General features: G+C 40.2%; 1 protein-coding gene across 1 annotated transcript in view; it reads right to left on the reverse strand.

Annotated features, from left to right (window-relative positions):
- Positions 1-2,707: 2,707 nt before the first annotated feature.
- The window catches only part of LOC115117330 (cadherin-22-like), a 173,301-nt gene continuing 149,822 nt past the window's right edge, over positions 2,708-26,186 (reverse strand). The window contains exon 11 of the mRNA XM_065021930.1: positions 2,708-4,595. Within this exon, the coding sequence (XP_064878002.1) occupies positions 4,078-4,595 (518 nt within the window). The 3' untranslated portion in view covers positions 2,708-4,077. The remainder of the gene's footprint in view (positions 4,596-26,186) is intronic.

Raw genomic sequence — 26,186 nt, forward strand, 5'->3', positions numbered from 1 at the left:
TTCGCTAAAATTATTGGTGCGCAAGGTCGTCATTGCTCGTTGTCTTCAAATCAGTTCACTTCGGTCAATACTCCCCGCAAAAAACAATGACGTTTGGCTGTGTTGCAAACATCCAGAGGAATGCACCGAAACCAACCATGACTAGATAAACGATGGTTTACCGTGTGTAATTATGTCGAATGCTCCGTAAAACAATTATAGAGATGGAATTGACGGCACAAACGGGTTACAAATTGTTTCGATTTAGGCTATAAAAATGGATGTTATCAAAGAAAACTGCACTTCATTTGATCACTGGGACCCTCAGGAAGAGAAATAAGAGCAAGATATCAGAATGTAAGTCATAACTTTACCTTCAGATGTGAATGTGTAAAAACTGTCATGGCAGAAAATGTTTTTGTTGTTGAATGCTCTTCTCAAACATTTGTTCTCTGTAATAGCAATTTTAAATCAGAAAACGTAGTTTGATTACCAAGTTCCTAATCTTTTGAAGGATGTAAGACACTTGATTTTCAAGAATGTTTAATGTTACGACATTGTATTTTTAGTTGTCACTCTGAAATTTCCCCTGATGTTGATCCCTGTACAGAGATCGCAGCCATATGAGGTTAAAGAAAAAAATAAGCAAACACGTTTGGTGTTCACCAAAAGGCATGTGGGAGACTCCCCAAACATATGGAAGAAGGTACTCTGGTCAGATGAGACTAAAATTGAGCTTTTTGGTCATAACGGAAAACGTTATGTTTGGCACAAACCCAACACCTCCCATCACCCCGAGAACAACATCCCCATGAAGCATGGTGGTGGCAGCATCCTGCCGTGCGGTTGTTTTTCATCTGCAGAGACTGGGAAACTGGTCAGAATTGAAGGAATGATGGATGGCGCTATATACAGGGAAATTCTTGAGGGAAACCTGTTTCAGTCTTCCAGAGATTTGAGACTGGGATGGAGGTTCACCTTCCAGCAGGACAATGACCATAAGTATACCGCTAAAGCAACACTCAAGTTGTTTAAAAACATTTAAATGTCTTGGGATGGCCTAGTCAAAGCCCAGACCGCAATCTAATTGAGAATCTGTGGTATGACTTAAAAATGGCTGTCTACCAGCAGAACCCATCCAACTTGAAGGAGCTTCAGCAGTTTTGCCTTGAAGAATGGGCACAAATCCCAGTGGCTAGATGTGCCAGGTTTATAGAGACATACCCCAAGAGACTTGCAGCTATAATTGCTGCAAAAGGTGGCTCTACAAAGTATTGACTCTGAGAGGGGGGGTGAATAGTTATGCACGCTCAAGTTTTCAGTTTTTTTGTCTTATTACTTGTTTATTTCACAACAAAAATTATCTGCATCTTAAAAGCGGTAGGCATGTTGTGTAAATCAAATGACACAACCCCCCCCAAAAATAAATTTTAAATCTAGGTTGTAAGGCAACAAATAGGAATAATGCCAAGGGGGGTGAATACTTTTGGAAGCCACTGTATATTTCCAGCCAACAGTCAAGTTAAAATGTTATTATCTGAATGTTTTTTACTAATATTGTTCTGGTTCATTATGACCTTGAAGTATAGACATATTAGAAGTCTCCGACTTGTCAATGTTTTGGAAGGGTAGATATTCAGCAGGCAGATTAATTAGATTAATGTTAGGGGTTAAATCAAGGTAAGGGACAGACAGTGGTTACATGTAGGGTTAAGATTAGGGTTAGGTTTAAGGTTAAAGGGAGAGTTTGCTTTTTTAAGTTTGGAAAAAAGTTAAATATCCCTTTAAGGCAGTGGTATTCAAACATTTTCTGGAGCCCCATTTTTTCCCCACAAGTTTGTCACAACCCCATCCTACCCCAAATCTAATGACAACCTTAAATAACCTTTAATTCATTACATTTTCATCACCCATTCAAATGAAAAGAAACATTTACTCAATTAAAACACACTGGTGGATGCGAACCCTACTTTGAATACCACTGCATTAAGGTTAGGGTTAAAGGGTGATGTCGGTTAAGGGTTAAGGAGATAATTAGGGATAAGGATATGCCGGTTAAATGTCCACATTTTTCAACATCCTTAGTCAAAATGGCTGACTCAACACTCAAGTGAAATTTTAACTTTAAACTCACAATGGACTTCCTACTGCTCAATTCAGTCCATAGCGCGGAAAACCTGCAATTGGTAGAGCGATTGACATTTAAAGGCATATTTACTGCGTTCGCAGAGACAGCATTTGCGGTAAACGCTGCATATGTCGGCTCAATCGGAAATGACCTTTAAAGGTCAACTGCGCTACAACATAGATCTTCTACACTAGGGTTGAGCCCTTAGTCCTTGACATGGCATGACATGGCATGACTTGGCCACCACCACAGACCACAAAGATGAGAGACTCAACTCCATATGCTTCAGGATCCTCAGGTAACCTCTACCCATCTTCAGCAGTAATTAGACTTACACATTCTGACTGTTCTCTCTCTAGTGGAATAAAGCTATACAATTACTTCCTGGATGCAAGACTATCGATCCCTAAAAATAAAGTTTCACTGTATTAAATCGGCTATTATAATATCAAACTGTCCCCGACATCTTTCCCCCCCTCGGGAATACTGTAGCGACTCTCACAAAGAATGACATAATAAAATAAGATTATGATGTTAAAATTATATTAGATCATAGGGATGTCTGTTTTTGCAGTGTGGAGAAATAGCCAGCAGAGTATATAAAAAAAACAACAATAAAATATTTATTGATTTTTATTTCCCATACATTTGCAAGTTTAAGGTCAACATTAAATAGGTTCTGGATGGTGGGTAGAGGACTTCCATCTCCTCATCCTTTATTCCTGTACCTGTCACCCCTTCACATATCCATCCATCTTCTAAAATAGACCCAAAAGAACAAAAGCGATCAAATCTTTCAGAATATAAAACAAGTTGTTCGCATATTACACACTCACACATACAAATACTAGAATGAAAATTAACTCCTCAGGAAGAGTTAGCTTATAGCCAACTCCATGAAACCAACAGTCATTTCATATAGTCCTGGATCACTCGTGTGGATTGTGCCTTATAGCCTTTTAAATGGCGCTGAAAAAGAAAAGCAAAAACCCCGGTTATCACATAATGTCCCACAACCTTCATAACCCCTTAGAAATCTTCACAATACAGTGAAAGTATGTCAACACAAAACCAATCTGTGCACTGAATTGTCTCTTCCTTTGTTCTCTCACTCTTTTATTTTCTGTCGCGCTCTGTCTTCAGTTGTTTATTTTACAAAAGTGTTCCTGAAAAATAAATACAAATATTTCCAATACTGTAGTTGTCTGTGACCCAAATATCACCTTTGTGAAAGCAGTATGTAAAGTTCTATCTATGCCAAGCGCTTCTGTAGAAGCTCTTCTCTCCTCAGGTTCTCACCATAATAAACATTTTTTTCTTCTTTCTGTATCATTCTTCACTGATGTTCATTGTTACAAGTGGTGCGGTGATTATGGACAAAATAAATAAATAAATACAAAGGAATAAATACTGTAAATATTTTCTTAAATAAATACATATCTCAGATAGTTTGCCTTGTCTTGAAAAAAAAATACTTGACCCCCTGCTGAGTTTCATAATGTTCATATTTCTCGGAATGTCCTCAGAGCGTCCACTCACACAGCTAAAAATTAACCCAGTCTTTGATTCCAGACAGAACATACCCAGAAACTAATTTGAAAGGTAATGGTATTGTAACCTGTGGTGCCCCACTTGTATTTTATTACGTCATACTCCTCTGTTCCTTATTGGAATTAAGGGAAAAGTGAACGGATAACACCTGCTTTTATCCCTCATTGAATCAGCCCACCTTTCACCCTGGAGTTACAAAACCTTTAAAAACAATGTTTTGCTTTGAAAAACTTCAAACTTAAAGATTCAAAGCAAGAAAGATTTTTTGACCTAATCGATTTCCAACACACCAACTGGGCTTCAATTCTGGCGCTGTGGAGATGATGGAGGAGGGCTTTATAGGACAGTGTTGACACTGGGCTGCCTTGATACGATGCTCGGGACAGAGGAGAAGGCAAAGGTTTTGGCTGAGGACACTGCTAGGAGCCCTCTTCCTCAGGATGTCCCGGGGCGTAGTAGCCCGCCAGCTGCCTGAAACGTGGCCCCCAGTCACTGAGGTAGGAGAAATCCTGCTCGGACGTAGTGGACAGGGTGTGGATAGAGCTGAGGGAGAGGGCCGGCGAGCTGGTGCCTTCAAAGGCGTACGTCTGGAACGAGTCGTAGGGCGGTACTGACAGGTCGGCATCCGCCTGCTCCACCTTCTTGCGGATGTAGCCCTTGAAGAGGGAGAAGTCGGCTGCCCCGCCATCGCCGCTCACCCGCCCCTGGATCCACTGGGGCAGTGCATGCAGATCAGGGCCTGACTCAGAAGATCCACTCTTGGCCTCGGGGAAGTCATAGAGGTTGCGCAGGGCACTCATGTCGTAGGCCTGCGTGTCCTGCTCGCCGCCTCCCTCGTCGTTGTACTTGATGACGTTGTCGCGCATGTCCTCCTCGTCCTCTGACATCCGCTGGGCTTTGCGGTGGCGCTTCAGGGTTAGGATTAGCAGCACCAGGACTGCAGAGGTGGAGAAAGAGCATGGAATTAGGGATTAAGGGGTTTAGGGATTAACAGCGGGGAAGTCAGAGCCAAAGATCTGGATTATTATCTGGAGTAGGGAGAAACTTTTCGAGAGTAGCTGGTAACAGAGTAATTTCACGTAACGGGGAGAAGACTAATGAATTATAGGAATGAACAAAAACATCAGGGGCCATCTGCCCTTTTGTAAAGATTCTCTCAAGCACAATGGGGAATAACACAATTAATGAAGACTTATTGGATTATGCAAGTGGCTAATAAAATTTCAACAGCCTTTTTTGTCATTATCAGGAAAAAGTTTCCCCTTGTCCATCTCTGGTTTTCTAACTTTGATTTCACCCCAAAAAGACAGCCAAGTGAAGTGAAATAACAAAGGGTAACATTTCCAATGCATGAGCATCGATTCTCCACGGGATGCACAAACAAAATCTTTAATTTTGCTCGCCCAGAAATATGTTTTGAAATGCTTAATAGAGGCTGATCCGTCTATCAATACTAATTCAAGTGAAACGTGCTGCGGTGAAACCAGAAAGAAAATCACAGCAGAGATCCCCTGTATTGGGCTCTACCTAGAGAGTGTTTAATGACTGAAAAATGAAGTCTGCATTAAAAAAGGAAAACAATTGAGATGGATCACTAAATAGTCTAATGAGACGGAGGAAAAACAAAAGCTGTATCCACCTCAATAAATCAATGAAGGTTTTAATCCAAGCTTACTTTTTTAAATCACCTCCTTTATGTCTGATTAGAAAACATCCACTTAGCAATAGCCCCCTTCTCCAGACATATCGTTATTCTGGAGGGGCTGTGCTTGATTCGTTAATGAATTAACTATAACTTAATGTCTACCACCAAAGCAAATGTCATCGCTATGACAACAATATTCTAATCAAACGTTATCAATTATGGAAATAAAAAGATAAGAAAATTAGAATGACGATATGAATATTCCGTGTATATCATGACTATTATGGAGTAATATAACCATTACTATGTATAATACTGCTATGGCCATTACAATTATAATTGGGATTGATAAAGCTGTGAAAGCTGTTTTTTCTGTTTGTTAGGATCCGCATTATCCTATGCAGAAGCTACACTTCCTGGGGTCCACAAAAAACACTACAAGTAACAAAGCACTGATACACTGATAAACAAGGACAGTCACACAAATTTAAAATACAACGACATACAAACAATACAACTAAAAATGATGTACAGTGGGGCAAAAAAGTATTTAGTCAGCCACCAATTGTGCAAGTTCTCCCACTTAAAAAGATGAGAGAGGCCTGTAATTTTCATCAAGCCATTTTGCCACAACTTCGGAAGTATGCCTGGGGTCATTGTCCATTTGGATGACCCATTTGCGACCAAGCTTTAACTTCCTGATTAATGTCTTGAGATGCTGCTTCAATGTATCCACATAATTGTACTACCTCATGATGCCATCTATTTTGTGAAGTGCACCAGTCCCTCCTGCAGCAAAGCACCCCCACAACATGATGCTGCCACCCCCGTGCTTCCCGGTTGGGAAGGTGTTCTTCGGCTTTCTCCTCCAAACACAACGATTGTCATAATGGCAAAACAGTTCTATTTTTATTTCATCAGGCCAGAGGACATTTCTCCAAAAAGTACAAACTTTGTCCCCATGTGCTGTTGCAAAACTAGTCTGGCTTTTTTATGGAAGTTTTGGAGCAGTGGCTTCTTCCTTGCTAAGCGGACTTTCAGGTTATGACGATAGAGGACACTTTTACTGTGGATATAGATAATTTTGTACAAGGTTCTTTGCTGTTGTTCTGGGATTGATTTGCACTTTTTGCACCATTCATCTCTCGGAGACAGAACGTGTTTCCTTCCTAAGCGGTATTACGGCTGTGTGGTCCCATGGTGTTTATACTTTTATACTATTGTTTGTACAGATCAACGTGGTATCTTCAGGCCTTTGGAAATTGCTCCCAAGGATGAACCAGACTTGTGGTCGACAATTTGTATTTTATTTTTAGGTCTTGGCTGATTTATTTAGATTTTCCCATGATGTCAAGCAAAGAGGCACTGAGTTTGAAAGTAGGCCTTGAAATACATCCACAGGTACATCAGACACTTCTAAAGCCATGACATCCTTTTCTGGAATTTTCCAAGCTGTTTGAAGGCACAGTCAACTTAGTGTATGTAAACTTCTGACCCACTGGAATTGTGATATAGTGAATTATAAGTGAAATAATCTGTTGTTACGTTACAGCCTTCTTCTAAAATTGATTAAATTAAGAACAAAATCCTCAGCAATCTACACACAATACCCCATAATGACAAAGCAACGTAAGTATTAAGACCTTTTGCTATGAGACTCGAAATTGAGCTCAGATGCATCTTGTTGAACATTGATCATCTTTGAGATGTTCCTACAACATGATGAAAATCCCCCTGTGGTGAATTCAATTGATTGGACATGATTTGGAAAGGTACACATTTGTAAGGTCCCAGAGCTGCGCATGTCATAGCAAAAACCAAGCCATGAGGTTGAAGGAATTGTCCGTAGAGCTCTGAGACAGGTTTTTGTCGAGGCACAAATCTGGAGAAGAGTACCAAAACATTTCTGCAGCATTGAAGGTCCCCAAAAACACAGTGGGCTCCATCATTCTTAAAGGAAATAAGTATGGAAACACCAAGACTCTTCCTGGAGCTGGCTTCCCGGAGCAATCGGGGGAGAATGGCCTTGGTCAGGGAGGTGACCAAGAAACCTGATGGTCACTCTGACAGAGCTCTAGAGTTCCACTGTGGAGATGGGAGAACCTTCCAGAAGGACAAACATCTCTGCAGCACTCCACCAATAAGGCCTTTATGGTAGTGTGGCCAGACGGATGCCACTCATCAGTAAAAGGAACATGACAGCCTGCTTGGAGTTTGCCAAAAGGCATCTAAAGGACTCTCAGACCATGAGAAACAAGATTCTCTGGGCTGATGAAACCAAGATTGAACTCTTTGGCCTGAATGCCAAGCATCACGTCTGGAGGAAGCCTGGCACCATCCCTACTGTAAAGCATGGTGGTGGCAGCTGTGGAGTTGTCTTTCAGATGCAGGGACTTGGAGACTAGTCAGGATCGAGGCAAAGATGAACGGAGCAAGGTACGGAGAGATCCTTGATGAAAACCAGCTCCAGAGCGCTCAGGACCTCAGAATGGGGTGAAGGTTCACCTTCCAACAGGACAACGACTCTAAGCACACAGCTAAGACAACACAGGAGTGACTTCAGAACAAAAAATATCTAGAACCTCTATGATATGTGGAGGGATCCAAATTGTGGATTTAAAAGAAAACATAAATTCATGTATCACACCACTGAAGTGTAAATGGACTCAATTTTTTTTAATGGACTGGATATTTATAATTACCACCTGCGTCCTGTTTCAGTCATAATGAAATCAGAACTTCTTGTTGAGTATCTGATAATATACAATTGTTATGTGAGTGGTTCAAACAAGCTAATAACGTTCCTCTGACTCCATCAAAAAATGTTGATATACCTCAACTGGTATGTCATCCAGAGTTTTCCTGGACTTAAAGGCAGAAATTGCATCAAGAAGTTCCTCCTCTGTAATTTGGCCTTTACATGAGTCTTTCTGTACAGCTGTTCATTTTAAGGGAAGGGAGTTCCATGTGATCAAGGCTCTGTATAAAACTGTGCATTGCCGTGAATACGTTTTTCGGAATTGCGGACTGTGAAGAGACCCCTGGTGGCATGTCTTGTGGGATATGTATCGGTGTCTGAGCTGAATGTTACTTGATTATACAGACAATCTGGAATTTTCATTTTCATCACTAATTATTTCTCATAAAAAAACTAGAAGAGAAGCAGTTAATCTCTCGTCAACTCTCAACCAGGAAGGACTGGCATGTTGTTGATGTTACTTCTGTATGTGCAGATACGGGCAACGTGTGCTGGGCAACGTGTGCTGCTCTGTTTTGAGCCAGCTGCAGAAATGCTAGGTTTTCCTTTGCTTCACTTGACAATATTACCGGACAGTAATCAAAATGGGACAAGACCAGAGCCTATAAAAACACATATCTTTTTATAAGCGACATAGCCCTCCGCATCTTCACAAAAGCGTTGTTAAAATGAGTTGACCAACATAATTGACCATTCAATGTTATACCTAGGAGTTTAGCTTCCGCAACTTGCTCAATGATCAGGCTTTTTGTACAACTCCAGTTGAGGTTTATGTCTTAGAAAATATTTTGAATAAAATATCATGCTTTAAGTTTTAATGTATTTAAGACCCGTTTATTATTAATCACCCATTCTGATACTGACTCACTCCTTATTTAGAATTTCAGTGAGGTCCATGCTTTGGTTGCTGACATGTAGTGTGGAATCATCCACATAGATAGTCATTTTAGCTACGTGTAAGAGTAACGGCCCAAGGCAACTGGCCTGAGCGACACCGCACTGTACATATCTGATGTTAGAGAAGCTTCCATTGAAGAATACTCTCTGGGTTATATTGGATAAATAACTCTCCAACCATGTGATGGCAGGTGATGTAAAGCCATAGCAAGTGAGAATCTTCAATATCAGATTATGATTAATAACATCAAAGGCTGCAATGAAATCGAACAATACATCTCCAACTAACATCTTATTATCTATTTACTTTAACCAATCATTGGTCATCTGAGTCAGTGCAGTACAAGTTGAGTGCCCTTCTCTATATGCATGCTGAAAGTCGGTAGTTAACTTATTCTCTGAAAAATAGTATTTGGTCAAGCACAATCCTCTCCATCAGTTTACTAAGAACAGGCAGCAAACTGATTGGGCGGATGATATAGCCAGCAAAGGGTTCTTTACAATGTTTATGCAGTGGAATTACTTTAGCTTCCTTCCACGACATGGACACACACTCCTTTAGGCTTTGGTTAAAGATCTAGCAAATAGGGGTGGTAATACAGTCTGCTACCATTCTCAATAGTTTCCCATTAAAGTTGTCTATGCCTGGTGGCTTATCATTATTGATGGATAGCAATAGTTTTTCCACCTCTCCCATACTAACTTGACCAAATTCAATATATAAATCCTTCCCTTTCATTATTAGATCTCTTATACAAAAATATGATGGTTCACTGTTCAATGTTGTCATTTCACTGCTGAGTGATTTCAATTAAATTCTGACCTTGGTTTCTGCCAACTCACTGGTTTAGACTTTACAATTAATCTTCTTGTTTCCAGTATCAGTATGGTAGGCCTACTGCCATTTAAATGTTACAATATGTATCCTAAAATGCAACTGTGAATATACTGCAAATATAGACCTATTATTCAGTGCCTCAGTATTACAGATAAACTCTAAAAAGAAAGAATAACTTAATTTATCTAAATATGCCTTCAGAAAGTATTCACACCCCTTGACCTTTTCCACATTTTGTTGTTCTACAGACTGAATTTAAAATGGAGATTTTGTGTCGCTGGCCTACACACAATACCCCATAATGTAAAAGTGGAATTATGTTTTTAGACATTTTTACAAATATAAAAGCTGAAATATCTTGAGTCATTAAGTATTCGACCCCTTTGTTATGGTAAGCCTGAATAAGTTCAGCAGTAAAAATGTGCTTATCAAGTCACATAATAAGTTGCATGGACTTACTCTGTGTGCAATAACAGTTTTTAATTTAATTTTTGAATGACTACCTTATTGGTGTACCCCACACATACAATTATCTGTAAGGTTCCTCAGTAGAGCAGTGCATTTCAAACAAAGATTCAACCACAAAGACCAGGGAGGTTTTCCAATGCTTCACAACAAATCTGACATTGAATATCCCTTTGTGCATGGTGAAGTTACTACACTTTGGATGGTGTACACCCAGTCACTACAAAGATACAGGCGTCCTCCCTAACTCAGTTGCCAGAGAGGAAGGAAACCGCTCAGGGATTTCACCATGAGGCGAATGGCGACTTTAAAACAGTTACAGGTTTAATGGTTGTGATAGGAGAACTACTCCACAATACTAACCTAAGACGGAAGCCTGTACAGAATAAAAGTATGCATATTTTTTGCAACAAGGCACTAAAGTAGAAATGAACTTATGTCATGAATACAAAGCGTTATGTTTGGAGCAAATCCAACACAATACATCACTGAGTACCACTTTTAATATTTTAAAGCATGGTGGTGGCTGCATCATGTTATGGATATTTTGAGGGTGTTTTTGTTAGGGAATTCATGTTAGGGCGTTTTTTCAGATACAAATAAGTGGAACAGAGCTAAGCACAGGCAAAATCCTAGAAGAAAACCTGGTTCAGGCTGCTTTCCAACAGACACTGGGAGACAAATGCACCTTTTAGCAGGACAACAACCTAAAATGAAAGGCCAAATATACACTGGAGTTGTTTACCAAGATGACATTGAATGTTACTGAGTGGCCTAGTTACAGTTTTGACTTAAATTGGCTTGAAAATCTATGTCAATGATTTACAACCGACATGACAGAACTTGAATATTTTTTTTTACAATCCAGGTGTGCAAAGCTCAGAGACCTACCTAGAAAGACTCACAGCTGTAATCGCTGCCAAAGGTGATTCTAACATGTATTGACTTAGGGGTGTGAATACCTATGTGAATGAGATATTTGTGTATTTAATATTCAAGAAATTTGCTAACATTTCTAAAAACATGTTTTCACTTTGTCACTATGGGGTATTAAGTGTAGATGGGTGAGAAATTCCATTTTGAAATTAGGCTGTCGGAATAAGTCAAGTATGTATGGTATGTATGAATACTTTCTGAAGGTACTGTGTGTGTGTGTGGTTCACTTACCATGGCCTTGCTCTAGCATACTGTACGTGTTAACCCAGCGGTGTAAAACGGGATTGATGTTATTTCCTTGCAGACACAATTTGCTAAAAATAGTCCTCTGTGCATTGCTTTTGGAATCTCAATCCTCCTTGACACTCTAGCTTTTGTTTCGATGACCGTTAGCAAGCTGAATAGTGAAGAGACCATAAATGTAGGTCTATTATCATTCATAGACAGTTTTGATTTGGTTTTGGTCATTTCAACGTCGATTGAGATAGTTTTTTCCCCGGGAATCCCAAACTACCCACGGGCAGCGGGTCGGATTGAATGGGTTCGCGGGGCGGTTCGGGGCTGGAACACAAAATTGTGGAGATTGTATGCTGAATAGATGGCAAAGACACTAACTGAAGATGGGAACACTAACCAAGCTTATCCACGGATGAGGAGCTTGAAAAGAAATGGAATAAAAAATAAATGAAAAATAAACATTTGAGGTCACGGTAATGGGTGTTTCAAGGCAATATTACTGTTCAAGAGAACATTACCAGGCAAGGGAAAAGAAACCCTCATAGTTGTGATAGTGTTCGTCATTGAGAATGCACACTACGAAGCCAATTGTCTTTAACAATGACCGCTTGCCCAGACATACTGTATATGATATGCACAGCCATTTATTTGCATTAATTATAAGAATCTTAAAGAATATCACCTATCTATAAATGCCTCACAAGCTTTACTCAACTGTCTAACTCCATAATATCCCAAAATATATAGTCAGGCCAAAAATATGCAAAATAATGTGTTGTATTTTTTTAAGTTAAGGATTGGGCTCTATGGATCTATTATACTAGTAACTTCACTATCCGGTCTGCACAAGATACTTAAAGGCCCAATGCAGATGTTTTTATCTCATTATATCTTATTTCTGGGTAACAATTAAGTACCTTACTATAACAGTTTTCCATTGAAATTGTCGAAAATACATAAAAATAGTTTTTTTGGTCAAAAAAAAAAAAACTATTACTCAGACAAAAAAAAATGCAAGAACTGTCTAGGAGTGGTGTGAGTGGAGAGGGTAAGGCCACCAAAGCGGTGGAGGGACCTAATGGGAGGTATACGTAATTTAAAATTTGTTATTGGCAGAGGTTTGGATGTCACCAGCAAGCTGAGTGCGCAGCAGTCTAAGGCACTGCATCTCAGTGCTGGAGGCATCACTACAGACCCTGGTTCAATCCCAGGCTGTCCCATAGGGCAGCGCAAATTGTACCAGCGTCGTCCGGGTTAAGGGAGGGTTCGGCCGTCATTGTAAAATAAGAATTTGTTCTTAACTGTCTTTCCTCGTTGAATTAAATAGCCTCCATCCACGCAAAACATGCTCATTAGAAGGTCCTGTGTTGATTGTATTTTCAACAAGCAACTATAAAAATCAAACTTTTGTAGTGTTAATTTCATCAGCTGTTGTATAGTATATGATCCAAAACACAGAAAAAACTAACATTTTCACTGCACTGGGCCTTTAGTGCTCTAACCCCTTACACTACTAAAGTCACACATTGTGAATGTGAGAGATATGGCCTGACCATTAACTCAAAGAAAATGAATGACAGTAAACTATTTTTTAAAAATTGGGTGTGTCAGTGAACCCTTATATCTTGAAGGATTTGATAGACTTCTATTGGATTTGCAGCTTGATGCAAAGCACAAGCCCTTAGGCAATATACAGTCCTACCCTTAACTGTGACCTTGAGAGTCAGAACATGACGCTGAAACTTTGATTGTTTCACCTTTCTTTCATGTTTTTTTCCTCTTATGGGAAAGAGCAAAATGCAACAGTGACAAGCATATTAATCTGTATAAAAAAAATGTGTCTTCATTTGCTGTAAATTACTTGAAAAATAAGACTGGGAGTCGTAGAGAAAATGGCCTGCGTTCCCATCTGGAGAGCTGCGTTTGAAGAAAGGAAGATGAGGACTGTTGATCGTCTAGAGCCTCTTGTACAATAACTCTTCATCTAGCCACTTCTCTTAACCTACATTGTCTCCATGGTGCCATGGGGAGATGGATGTCTTTGATCATTGTGGGAGTTTTTCCTCCCCATTCACCATCATTGGAGACTGTTAATAGCCAGGTCCAGCCAATAGACACGGGTCATACTAACCTCTTGATGCATGCTGCTATGCATGCCAAACATGCACTTGGTTATTACTCTCAATTCCCAATGGTGATGAGGGTAATGGGAGGGGGAGATCTTGATTATACGACTCCTCTACTAACCAATCAGTGGTGTGGTTGGTAAACTGTGTGAGTGATATAAACTGCATGTGAGATGGGAGGGGCAGTGTTTTTCTTCTCTTAGTGAAAATGGAAAATCCATTGGCTGCTTCATTCCTCTTAGAGATATTAACTTGAACGTTATATATTACGGTTATTCGCCGCATTACAGCGTCGGTGATATAAAGCAAAGTCACATTTTGCATGTTATGCATGGAATAATGCATCACAGCCTGTTGTATATGTCCTGCAAACAGTGGCCAAATCCTGTAGTATAGTACCTGCCTCGCCAACATGTGGCTGCTCCTCTGTGTACAGATGTTCTGATAAGCGGTCCTGACAAGACAGCTAATTTACCCTTGGGCTGTGCCTAGCCGCACGAGGCCAAGAGTTCATCTTGGCAGATGGGGCTTAATTGGAACGGATGTGCGCAGATGCCTCGCCAAAATGGATTTATCACGTCACTCACTAAATTAACTGATGGAAGGATTGTTTATTTGTTGCTAATTAGGCAGAAATTTGTTTTCATTTCGCTCATCGTGCCACAATTGATCTAATAGGTTACTTGGGCGCCTCCGGGGAGCTGGGTTCTAACCCAACCACACTCATAAACACGTACAGAACAATGGGTGAGTTTGTGTTCGTGTGTGTTCTGTATGTGCGTCTAGGCTCTGTGTGTGTGCGTGTGTGTGTGTGTGTGTGTGTACGCTCTGTCTGTATGTTCTGTGTGTGGGTGGATCGTTGGGAAGTCATTGCCACCACACAAGCAGTCAGTTGTTTTGCTCCAGTACATCGCTCCCATTAACACACAAGGTGGCTGTTAACACAGCACTGTCCATTCTCGTTCCGCTATCTCCCATTAACACACAAGGTGGCCGTTAACACAGCGCTGTCCATTCTCGTTCCGCTATCTCCCATTAACACACAAGGTGGCCGTTAACACAGCGCTGTCCATTCTCGTTCCGCTCTCTCCCATCAACACACAAGGTGGCTGTTAACACATCGCTGTCCATTCTCGTTCCGCTATCTCCCATTAACACACAAGGTGGCCGTTAACACAGCGCTGTCCATTCTCGTTCCGCTATCTCCCATTAACACACAAGGTGGCTGTTAACACAGCGCTGTCCATTCTCGTTCAGCTATCTCCCATTAACACACAAGGTGGCTGTTAACACAGCGCTGTCCATTCTCGTTCCGCTATCTCCCCATATGGCAAAGAAATATATGTACAGTTGAAGTCGGAAGTTGACATACACTTAGGTTGGAGTCATTAAAACTTGTTTTTCAACCACAAATGTCTTATTAACAAACTATAACAAACTAACTATGTCGGTTAGGACACTTTGTGCATGACACAAGTCATTTTTCCAACAATTTTTTACAGAGATGATTTCACTTATAATTCACCGTATCACAATTCCAGTGGGTCAGAACTTTACATACATTAAGTTGACTGTGCCTTTAAACAGCTTGGAAAATTCCAGAAAATGATGTCATGGCTTTAGACGCTTCTAACCAGCTAATTGACATCAGTTGAGTCAATTGGAGGTGCACCTGTGGATGTATTTCAAGGCCGACCTTCAAACTCCGTGCCTCTTTGCTTGACATCATGGGAAAATCTAAATAAATCAGCCAAGACCTCTGAAAAAAATGGTAGACTTCCACAAGTCTGGTTCATCCTTGGGAGCAATTTCCAAAGGCCTGAAGATACCACGTTCATCTGTACAAACAATAGTACGCAAGTATAAACATCATAGGACTATGCAGCTGTCATAACGCTCAGGAAGGAGAACATACTTCGGTGTGAAAAGTGCAAATCAATCCCAAAACAACAGCAAGGGACCTTGTGAAGATGCTGTAGGAAACAGATACAAAAGCATCTATATCCACAGTAAAATGAGTCCTATATCAACATAACCTGAAAGGCTGCTCAGCAAGAAAGAAGCCACTGCTCCAAAACTGCCATAAAAAAGCCAGACTGCGGTTTGCAACTGCACATGGGGACAAAGATCGTACTCTTTGGAGAAATGTCTTCTGGTCGGATGAAACAAAAAGAGAAATGTTTGGCCATAATGACCATCGTTATGTTTGGAGTAAAAAAGGTGGAGGCTTGCAAGCCGAAGATCACCATCCCAACCGTGAAGTACGGGGGTGGCAGCATCATGTTGTGGGGGTGCTTTGCTGCACAAAATAGATGGCATCATGAGGAGGGAAATTATGTGGATATATTGAAGCAACATCTCAAGACATATTTATACTAGGCAAGTTAGTTAAGAACAACTTCTTATTTTCAATGACGGCCTAGGAACAGTGGGTTAACTGCCTTGTTCAGGGGCAGAACAACATATTTTTACCATGTCAGCTCGGAGATTAGATCGTGTAACCTTTTGGTTACTAGTCCAACGCTCTAACCACTAGGCTATCTGTCATCCCACATCAGTCAGGAAGTACAGCTTGGTTGCAAATGGGTCTTCTAAATAGACAATGACCCCAAGCATTCTTCCAAAGTTGTGGCAAAATGGCTTAAGGACAACAAAGTCAATGTATTGGAGTGGCCATCACAAACCCCTGACCTCAAAACTATAGAAAATGTGTGTGCAGAACTGAAAAAGTCTGTGGGAGCAAGGCCTACAAACCTGACTCAGTTACACCAGCTCTGTCAAGAGGAATGGGCCAAAATTCACCCAACTTATTGTGGGAAGCTTGTGGAAGGCTACCCGAAACGTTTGACTCAAGTTAAAACAGAGATGCTTGTTCTAGGTCCCAAGAAACAAAGAGATCTTCTGTTGAATCTGACAATTAATCTTAATGGTTGTACAGTCGTCTCAGATAAAACTGTGAAGGACCTTGGCGTTACTCTGGACCCTGATCTCTCTTTTGAAGAACATATCAAGACCATTTCAAGGACAGCTTTTTTCCATCTACGTAACATCCACGTGTCCAAAAATGATACAGAAAAATTAATCCAAGCTTTTGTCACTTCTAGGTTAGACTACTGCAATGCTCTACTTTCCGGCTACCCGGATAAAGCACTAAATAAACTTCAGTTAGTGCTAAATACGGCTGCTAGAATCCTGACTAGAACCAAAAAATTTGATCATATTACTCCAGTGCTAGCCTCTCTACACTGGCTTCCTGTCAAAGCAAGGTCTGATTTCAAGGTTTTACTGCTAACCTACAAAGCATTACATGGGCTTGCTCCTACCTATCTCTCTGATTTGGTCCTTCCGTACATACCTACACGTACGCTACAGTCACAAGACGCAGGCCTCCTAATTGTCCCTAGAATTTCTAAGCAAACAGCTGGAGGCAGGGCTTTCTCCTTTCTCCATTTTTATGGAACGGTCTGCCTACCCATGTCAGAGACGCAAACTCGGTCTCAACCTTTAAGTCTTTACTGAAGACTCATCTCTTCAGTGGGTCATATGATTGAGTGTAGTCTGGCCCAGGAGTGGGAAGGTGAACGGAAAGGCTCTGGAGCAACGAACCGCCCTTGCTGTCTCTGCCTGGCCGGTTCCCCTCTTTCCACTGGGATTCTCTGCCTCTAACCCTATTACAGGGGCTGAGTCACTGGCTTACTGGGGCTCTCTCATGCCGTCCCTGGAAGGGGTGCGTCACCTGAGTGGGTTGATTCACTGATGTGCTCATCCTGTCTGGGTTGGCGCCCCCCCTTGGGTTGTGCCATGGCGGAGATCTTTGTGGGCTATACTCAGCCTTGTCTCAGGATGGTAAGTTGGTGGTTGAAGATATCCCTCTAGTGTTGTGGGGGCTGTGCTTTGGCAAAGTGGGTGGGGTTATATCCTTCCTGTTTGGCCCTGTCCGGGGTGTCCTCGGATGGGGCCACAGTGTCTCCTGACCCCTCCTGTCTCAGCCTCCAGTATTTATGCTGCAGTAGTTTATGTGTGGGGGCTAGGGTCAGTTTGTTATATCTGGAGTACTTCTCCTGTCCTATTCGGTGTCCTGTGTGAATCTAAGTGTGCGTTCTCTAATTCTCTCCTTCTCTCTTTCTTTCTCTCTCTCGGAGGACCTGAGCCCTAGGACCATGCCCCAGGACTACCTGACATGTTGACTCCTTGCTGTCCCCAGTCCACCTGGCCGTGCTGCTGCTCCAGTTTCAACTGTTCTGCCTTATTATTATTCGACCATGCTGGTCATTTATGAACATTTGAACATCTTGGCCATGTTCTGTTATAATCTCCACCCGGCACAGCCAGAAGAGGACTGGCCACCCCACATAGCCTGGTTCCTCTCTAGGTTTCTTCCTAGGTTTTGGCCTTTCTAGGGAGTTTTTCCTAGCCACCGTGCTTCTACACCTGCATTGCTTGCTGTTTGGGGTTTTAGGCTGGGTTTCTGTACAGCACTTTGAGATATCAGCTGATGTACGAAAGGCTATATAAATACATTTGATTTGAAAACTTCTTATGGCTGGGGGGCAGTATTGAATAGCTTGGATGAATCAGTTGCCCAAAGTAAACGGCCTGCTCCTCAGTCTCAGTTGCTAATATATGCATATTATTATTAGTATTGGATAGAAAACACTCTAAAGTTTCTAAAACTGTTTGAATGATGTCTGTGAGAAAACAGAACACATATGGCAGGCAAAATCCTGAGGAGAAATCAAAACAGAAAGTGAGAAATCTGAGCTTCGTATGTATTCACCACAATTCCCAATGAAATCCCCTTGAGATATTAATTATGTTGCACTTCCTAGGGGTTCCACTAGATGTCAACCATCTATAGAAATGAATGAGACTTCTACTGTGTTGTGGGACTGAATGAGAGCAGAATCTGTCAGTCAGCCATTTTCTGATCACGCTCATTCCTCATGGTATCCACTTGCGTTCCATTGCTCATCAAGACACAAAGGAATACTCCGGTTGGAACTTTGTTGAAGCTATATGTTAAAAACATCATAATGATTGATTCTGTACTAAGTTTGAAATGTTTCTTCAACCTGTAATATAACTTTTTGAAGTTTTTGTCCGATGTAACACTGACCAGAATGAGCGTTTAGATATGTATACCAAACGCGCTAACAAACGGAAGTATTTGGACATAAATAACGGACATTATAGAACAAAACAAACATTTATTGTGGACCTGGGATTCCTGGAGTGCTTTCTGATGAAGATCATCAAAGGTAAGGGAATATTTATCATGTAATTTCTTGTTTATGTTGACGCCAACATGGAGGCTATTGTGACTATTTCTTCTGAGCGCCGTCTCAGATTATTTCATGGTTTGCTTTTTCTGTAAAGTTTTTTTAAAATCAGACAGAGCGGTTGCAGGTATGTCTAGAATTCCATGTGTATATCCATGTATTATCATCTACATTTATGATGAGTATTTCTGTTGAATGATGTGGCTATGCAAAATCACTGGATGTTTTTGGAACTAGTGAATGTAACTCGCCAATATAAACTCATATTATGATAAATATTAACTTTATCAAACAAAACATACATGTATTGTGTAACATGAAGTCCTATGAGTGTCATCTTATGAAGATCATCAAAGGTTAGTGATTCCTTTTATCACTATTTGTGCTTTTTGTGACTCCTCTTTGGCTGGGAAAATGGCTGTTTTTATTGTGGTTTGGTGATCACCTAACATAATCATTTGTGGTGCTTTCGCCGTAAAGCCTATTTGAAATCGGACACTGTGGTGGGATTAACAACAAGACTACCTTTAAAACGGTGTCAGATACATGTATGTTTGAGGACTTTTAATTATGAGATTTTTGATGTTTTGTAATTTGGCGCCCTGCACTTTCACTGACTGTTGTCATATCATCCTGTTAACGGGATTGCAGCCATAAGAAGTTTAAACAATTTAAAGGCAATGGTACCAAATACTAATTGAGTGTATGTTAACTTCTGACCCACTGGGAATGTGATGAAAAAAAAAGAAAAGCTGATATAAATCACTCTCTCTACTATTATTCTGACATTTCACATTCTTAAAATTAAGTGGTGATCCTAACTGACCTAAAACAGGGAATTTTTACTAGGATTAAATGTCAGGAATTGTGAACAACTGAATTGAAATATACTTGGCTAAGGTGTATGTAAACTTCCGACTTCAACTGTATATTATTTATATATTATATGGGCATAGATGGTGGAAACATACAGTATATGCCCATAATGGTGGAAACGTATATGCCCATATATGGTGGGAATGTAAATTATATGGGCATATATGGTGGAAACATACAGTGCATGCCCATAAATGGTGGAAACATATATGCCCATGTTTGGTGGAAACATACAGTATATGCCCATATATGGTGCAAACATTTATGCCCATATATGTATCCACACATATGTACATATATGTCACATATATGTTGAAATATATAAGAATTGTCCGTTTTCATAAATGTGACATATGTTATTGAAATATATGATAACATATTTTTTAATCTATGTCACGTTCATTTATGGGATTTAAAAATATGATAATATATTTTAAAATACAGTACCAGTCAAAAGTGTGGACACACCTACTCATTCCAGGGTTTTTCTTTATCTTTACTGTGTTCTACATTGTAGAATAATAGTGAAAACATCAAAACTATGAAATAACACATATGGAATCATGTAGTAACCAAAAAAGTGTTAAATCAAAATATATTTTTTACTTCAGATTCTTCAAAGTAGCCACCCTTTGCCTTGATGACAGCTTTGCACACTCCTGGCATTCTTTCAACTAGCTTCATGAGGTTTCAATTAATGCATTTCAATTAACAGGTGTGCCTTGTTAAAAGTTAATTTGTGGAATGTCTTTCCTTCTTAATGCATTTGCCATAACAAAGGGGCTGAATACTTATTGACTCAAGACATTTCAGCAATAAGATTTTTAATTAATTTGTAAAAACAGAATTCCACTGTCTAGGCGAGTAACACAAAATCTAAGTTGAATTCAATTTAAATTAAGGCTGTAACAAAAAAAAATGTGGAAAAAGTCAAGGGGCATAAATACTTAACCTCTTACCTCTACCTGGGACGCTTGCGTCCCAACTAGAGCTCTGGAAATGCAAATGCGCTACGCTAAATGCTAATAGTATTAGTTAAAACTCAAAAGTTCATTAAAATACACATGCAGGGTATCAAATTAAAGCTACACTCGTTGTGAATCCAGGCAACAAGTCAGATTTTTAAAATGCTTTTCGGCGACAGCATGAGAAGCTATTATCTGATAGCATGCAACAATACACTACAACAGAAAAGCACAGCAGGGGACGTAAACAAAATAATTAGCATTTCGGCGTTACACAAACCGCACAATAAAATAGAAAACAGTCATTACCTTTCACCATCTTCTTTGTTGGCACTCCTAGATGTCCCATAAACACTATTGGGTCTTTATTTCGATTAAATCGGGCCATATAAAGCCAAGATATCGTTATATGTAGACTGTGTGATAAACGAAAAAAACAGCGATTTCACAACGTAACGTCATTTTTTTAAATTCAAAAAGTAGACGATAAACTTTCACAAAACACTTCGAAATACGTTTGTAATGCTACTTTAGGTATTAGTAAACGTTAATAAGCGATAAAAATCATCCATAGGCGAAGTAGAAATCATTAGCTGTCGTCTTGGAAAAAATTTCAGGAGAGAGCTCTTCCGGAATGATCTGGGCGGAGACCGGAGGTACGTCGTGCCCCTCTTTCGGTTCAACCAAGAATCAAAGAGGATTAAATTCACAAGATACTCGACTGCATGGGGATGCTGTGGGAGTTGAATGCTCGGTCTTATCTAATTCGGCTCACTGTTAACAATTGCTGGAAGTGGCGCAAGGATATTTATTTCCATTTTCTGTGATCAGGTTTTCCTGCGCTTTCCGATGTAACGCACGTTATGTAATAGCCACAGTCGTGATTTAACCAGTTTTAAAAAGTCCGAGGGTTTCCTATACACACATTCTAACCATATGAACGTACTATATTCCTGGCATGAGTAGCAGGGCGCTGAAATGTTGCGCGATTTTTAACAAAATGTTCAAAAAAGTAGAGGGTAGGAGCAACTAGTTTTAACAGATTGTTATGAAAACTTGAAATCGGCCCTAATTAATCGGCCATTCCATTTCGGTCGACCTCTAATTGCTATAGAGTATTTACAGTATTCCATTTAGATTGTGCTATATTTTTGGACACCGATTTGGCCCGATTTTATTTTATTTTTTTACACCTTTATTTAACTTGGCAAGTCAGTTAGTAACACATTCTTATTTTCAATGACGGCCTAGGAACAGTGGGTTAACTGTCTTGTTCAGGGGCAGAACGACATATTTTTACCTTGTCAGCTCCGGGATTCATTCTTGCAACCTTACAGTTAACTAGTCCAACGCACTAACCACCTGCCTCTCATTGCACTCCATGAGGAGCCTGCCTGTTACGCGTATGCAGTAGAAGCCAAGGTAAGATGCTAGCTAGCATTAAACGTATCTTATAAAAAACAATCAATCAATCATAATCACTAGTTAACTACACATGATTGCTGATATTACTAGTTTATCTAGCGTGTCCTGCGTTGCATATAATCGATGCAAGGAAGGGGATGATTTAACAAAAGCGCATTTGTGAAAAAAAGTACAATCGTTCCACGACTGTACCTAACCATAAACACCAATGCCTTTCTTAAAATCAATATACAGAAGAATATATTTTTAAACCTGCATATTTAGCTAAAAGAAATCCAGGTTAGCAGGCAATATTAACTAGGTGAAATTGTGTCACTTCTCTTGCGTTCATTGCACGCAAAGTCAGGGTTATGCAACAGTTTGGGCCACCTGGCTCATTGCGAACTAATTTGCCAGAATTGTACGTAATTATGACATAACATTGAAGGTTGTACAATGTAACAGGAATATTTAGACTGAGGGATGCCACCCGTTAGATAAAATACAGAACGGTTCCGTATTTCACTGAAATAATAAACGTTTTGTTTTCGAAATGATAGTTTTTGGATTCGACCATATTAATGACCAAAGGCTCATATTTCTGTGTGTTATTATGTTATAATTAAGTCTAGGATGTGATATTTGATAGAGCAGTCTGACTGAGCGATGGTAGGCAGCAGCAGGCTCGTAAGCATTCATTCAAACAGCACTTTTGTGCGTTTTGCCAGCAGCTCTTCGTTGTGCTTCAAGCATTGAGCTGTTTCTGACTTCAAGCTTATCAACTCCCGAGATTAGGCTGGTGTAACCGATTTGAAATGGCTAGCTAGTTAGCGGGGTGTGCACTAATAGCGTTTCAAACGTCACTTGCTCTGAGACTTGGAGTGGTTGTTCCCCTTGCTCTGCATGGGTAACGCTGCTTTGAGGGTGGCTGTTGACGATGTGTTCCTGGTTCGAGCACAGGTAGGGGCGAGGAGAGGGACAGAAGCTATACTGTTACACTGGCAATACTAAAGTGCCTATAAGAACATCCAATAGTCAAAGGTATATGAAATACAAATGGTATAGAGAGAAATAGTCCTATAAATACGATATTAACTACAACCTAAAACCTCTTACCTTGGAATATTGAAGACTCGTGTTAAAAGGAACCACCAGTTTTCATATGTTCTCATGTTCTAAGCAAGGAACTTAAACGTTAGCTTTTTTACATGGCACATATTGCACTTTTACTTTCTTCTCCAACACTTTGTTTTTGCATTATTTAAACCAAATTGAACATGTTTCATTATTTATTTGAGGCTAAATGTATTTTTATTTATGTATTATATTAAGTTAAAATAAGTGTTCATTCAGTATTTTTGTAATTGTCATTATTACAAATAGATTTAAAAAATTTGGCCGATTAATCGGTATCGGCTTTTCTTGGCCCTCCAATAATCGGTATCGGTATCGGCGTTTAAAAATCATAATCGGCCGACCTCTAATAGCTATAGCACCTCCAAAACCACAGTACCTTTTAACCAATGCTTTTTGTAGTGAAGCTTGTCTCCTTACGATTTGTACATAACCATAATGTGTTGGTTGAGGGCCAAAAGGCTTTTAAAAACCACAATGAATAAAATATAAATGGCTTTTTAAGCTCACTACGCTTACGTTAACGGAGGCATAACTTTAACCGTACTCTCATTAAAACCACCCTAAAAACAATACCCCTTCCCTGATTCAGAGACCCCGGGTGACCTAAGGTATGTCCCAAATGGCCCCCCAATCCCAGTGCCCTGGTCAAAGGTAGTGCCCTATATGGGGACTAGGGTGCCATTTAGGGACCTAGTCCCGGCCTGTTCATCAATCATTCAAAACAAACAAGATGTGAAACATGTTAGTGAAGTAAGACGAGGGAACCGAAAATAAACTGACAACGATGTACACTGCGTTATTGCGTTTCAACCGCAGCCGAAAGAGGAATGTTTCAAGCAATATTGACGAGGCAAGCGACTCATTAAATGTTTAAACATGACAATCCAAAATCCTCTCTCGCCTAGCACTCCTGCTGAGTCGTGCATGTGAGTGCTAGTATCTGAGAACGTCTGGAAAGCCTTATCTATTTAAAGAGCGTTGTTCCAGGGGGATGTTAGGGCTGATGCAGCAATCTCCACCCCCCCTCTCCTCCTCCTCCTTCTAGGCCTCCCACTCCCTCCACTCAGCTCCCCCTACCTCCATATTCTGGGGAGCAGAGTGGTTTGATATCATTGAATTGTATACACTCTCCACTTGGACAAAACTTTTTCTCATGAAAGGGGTTTGAGTTTTCTGACTGCAACATCAGCAGTTAACCGTTTGAAGGAAAAAGATGGAAAAGTAAAGAAATGCATCACCTTTTTATGTAATCTGTCCTTGTTTTTCCAGCCTGTTCTACATGAGATGAGAAAAAAAGTAACTCTAAAAGGTGGACTGTCCATTATAGCCTAGTTGTGGTGGGGTGATACAGTCAGTTTTAGTACTACTTGGTTTATCGTTCAGATAAGTGCCACACATTTGGATAAGTGCTGTTTGGTGGGATAGCATCATGAACTGTCTATCCTTAGTCAAGCATAAGGAAATCTTGAAGGAAGGATAAGGAAATGGTGACAATAAATGTAAAACGAATCTTAGATATGCAATTCATGAATGAGGGATACAGCTATAGGGGTATATAGTTTGGTGGGATTGCGTCATGAACTGTCTACACTAAGGATAAGAAAATGAAGGATACATTGGTAGTGGTAGATTTTACTTTGGTCTAATGGTCTCTATATTATTCACATTGTTTTGAATAATTCCCATATACTCATACAGTGCATTTGGAAGGGATTCAGACCCTTTCACTATTTATACATTATGTTACTGTATGTAAAGCATTTCCCTCAATCTACAACACAATACCCTATAATGAAAAGTGAAAACAGGTTTTGGAGACATTTCTTTTAACAGAAATACCTTACTTACATAAGTATTCAGACCATTTGCTATGAGACTTGACATTGAGCTCAGGTGCATCTTGTTTCCATTGATTATCCTTGAGAAGCTTCCACCAGTGTATATAAGGTCCCACAGTTGACAGGGCATGTCAGAGCAAAAACCAAGTCCTGAGGTTGAAGGAATTGCCGTAGAGCTCCGAGACTGGATAGTGTTGAGGCACAGATCTGGGGAAGGTTACCAAAACATTTATACATCATTGAAGGTCCCCAAGAACACAGTGGCCACCATCATTCTTAAATGGAAGAAGTTTGGAAACACCAAGACTCTTCCTAGAGCAGACCGCCCGGTCAAACTGAGCAATTGGGGGAAAATGGCCTTGGTCAGGGAGGAACTCCAGAGTTCCTCTGTGGAGATGGGAGAGCCTTCCAGAAGGACAACCATCTCTGCAGCACTCCACCAATCAGGTCTTTATGGTAGAGTGGCCAGACGGAAGCCGCAGGAGTGACTTCGGGACAAGTCTCTGAATGTTCTTGAGTGGCCCAGCCAGAGCCCAGACTTAAACCTGATCGAATATCTCTCGATAGACCTGAAAATAGCTGCGTAGCGATGCTCCCCATCCAACCTGACAGAGCTAGAAAGGATCTGCAGAGAAGAATGGGAGAAACCTCCCAAATACAGGTGTGCCAAGCTTGTAGCATCATACCCAAGACTCAAGGCTGTAATCACTGCCAAAGGTGCTTCAACAAAGTACTGAGTAAATAGTCTGAATACTTACGTAAATATGATATTTACGTTTTTTATTTTGAATACATTTGCTACAATTTCTAAAAACCTGTTTATGCTTTGTCATTATAGGGTATTGTGTGTAGATTGATGAGGAAAACAATATATTTAATCCATGTTAGAATGAGGCTGTAACGTAAGAAAATGTGGAAAAAGTAAAGTGGTCTGAACTTTATGAATGCACTTTATATGTGATATACCTGCAGCAGAATTATCATATTTTACACCTATATACTGTATACCTCTCTATTTGTCTGTTTTTAAACAAAAGCATTTTCCGTGTGCCTATAGACCCCCATCAGAATATCCAGAGCAGATGTCTTTCCTTTTATTAATGCCAGTTGTAAACATACTTTATCCC

The sequence above is a fragment of the Oncorhynchus nerka genome, linkage group LG2 (genome assembly GCF_034236695.1).
Source record: "Oncorhynchus nerka isolate Pitt River linkage group LG2, Oner_Uvic_2.0, whole genome shotgun sequence".
Lineage (NCBI taxonomy): Eukaryota > Metazoa > Chordata > Actinopteri > Salmoniformes > Salmonidae > Oncorhynchus > Oncorhynchus nerka.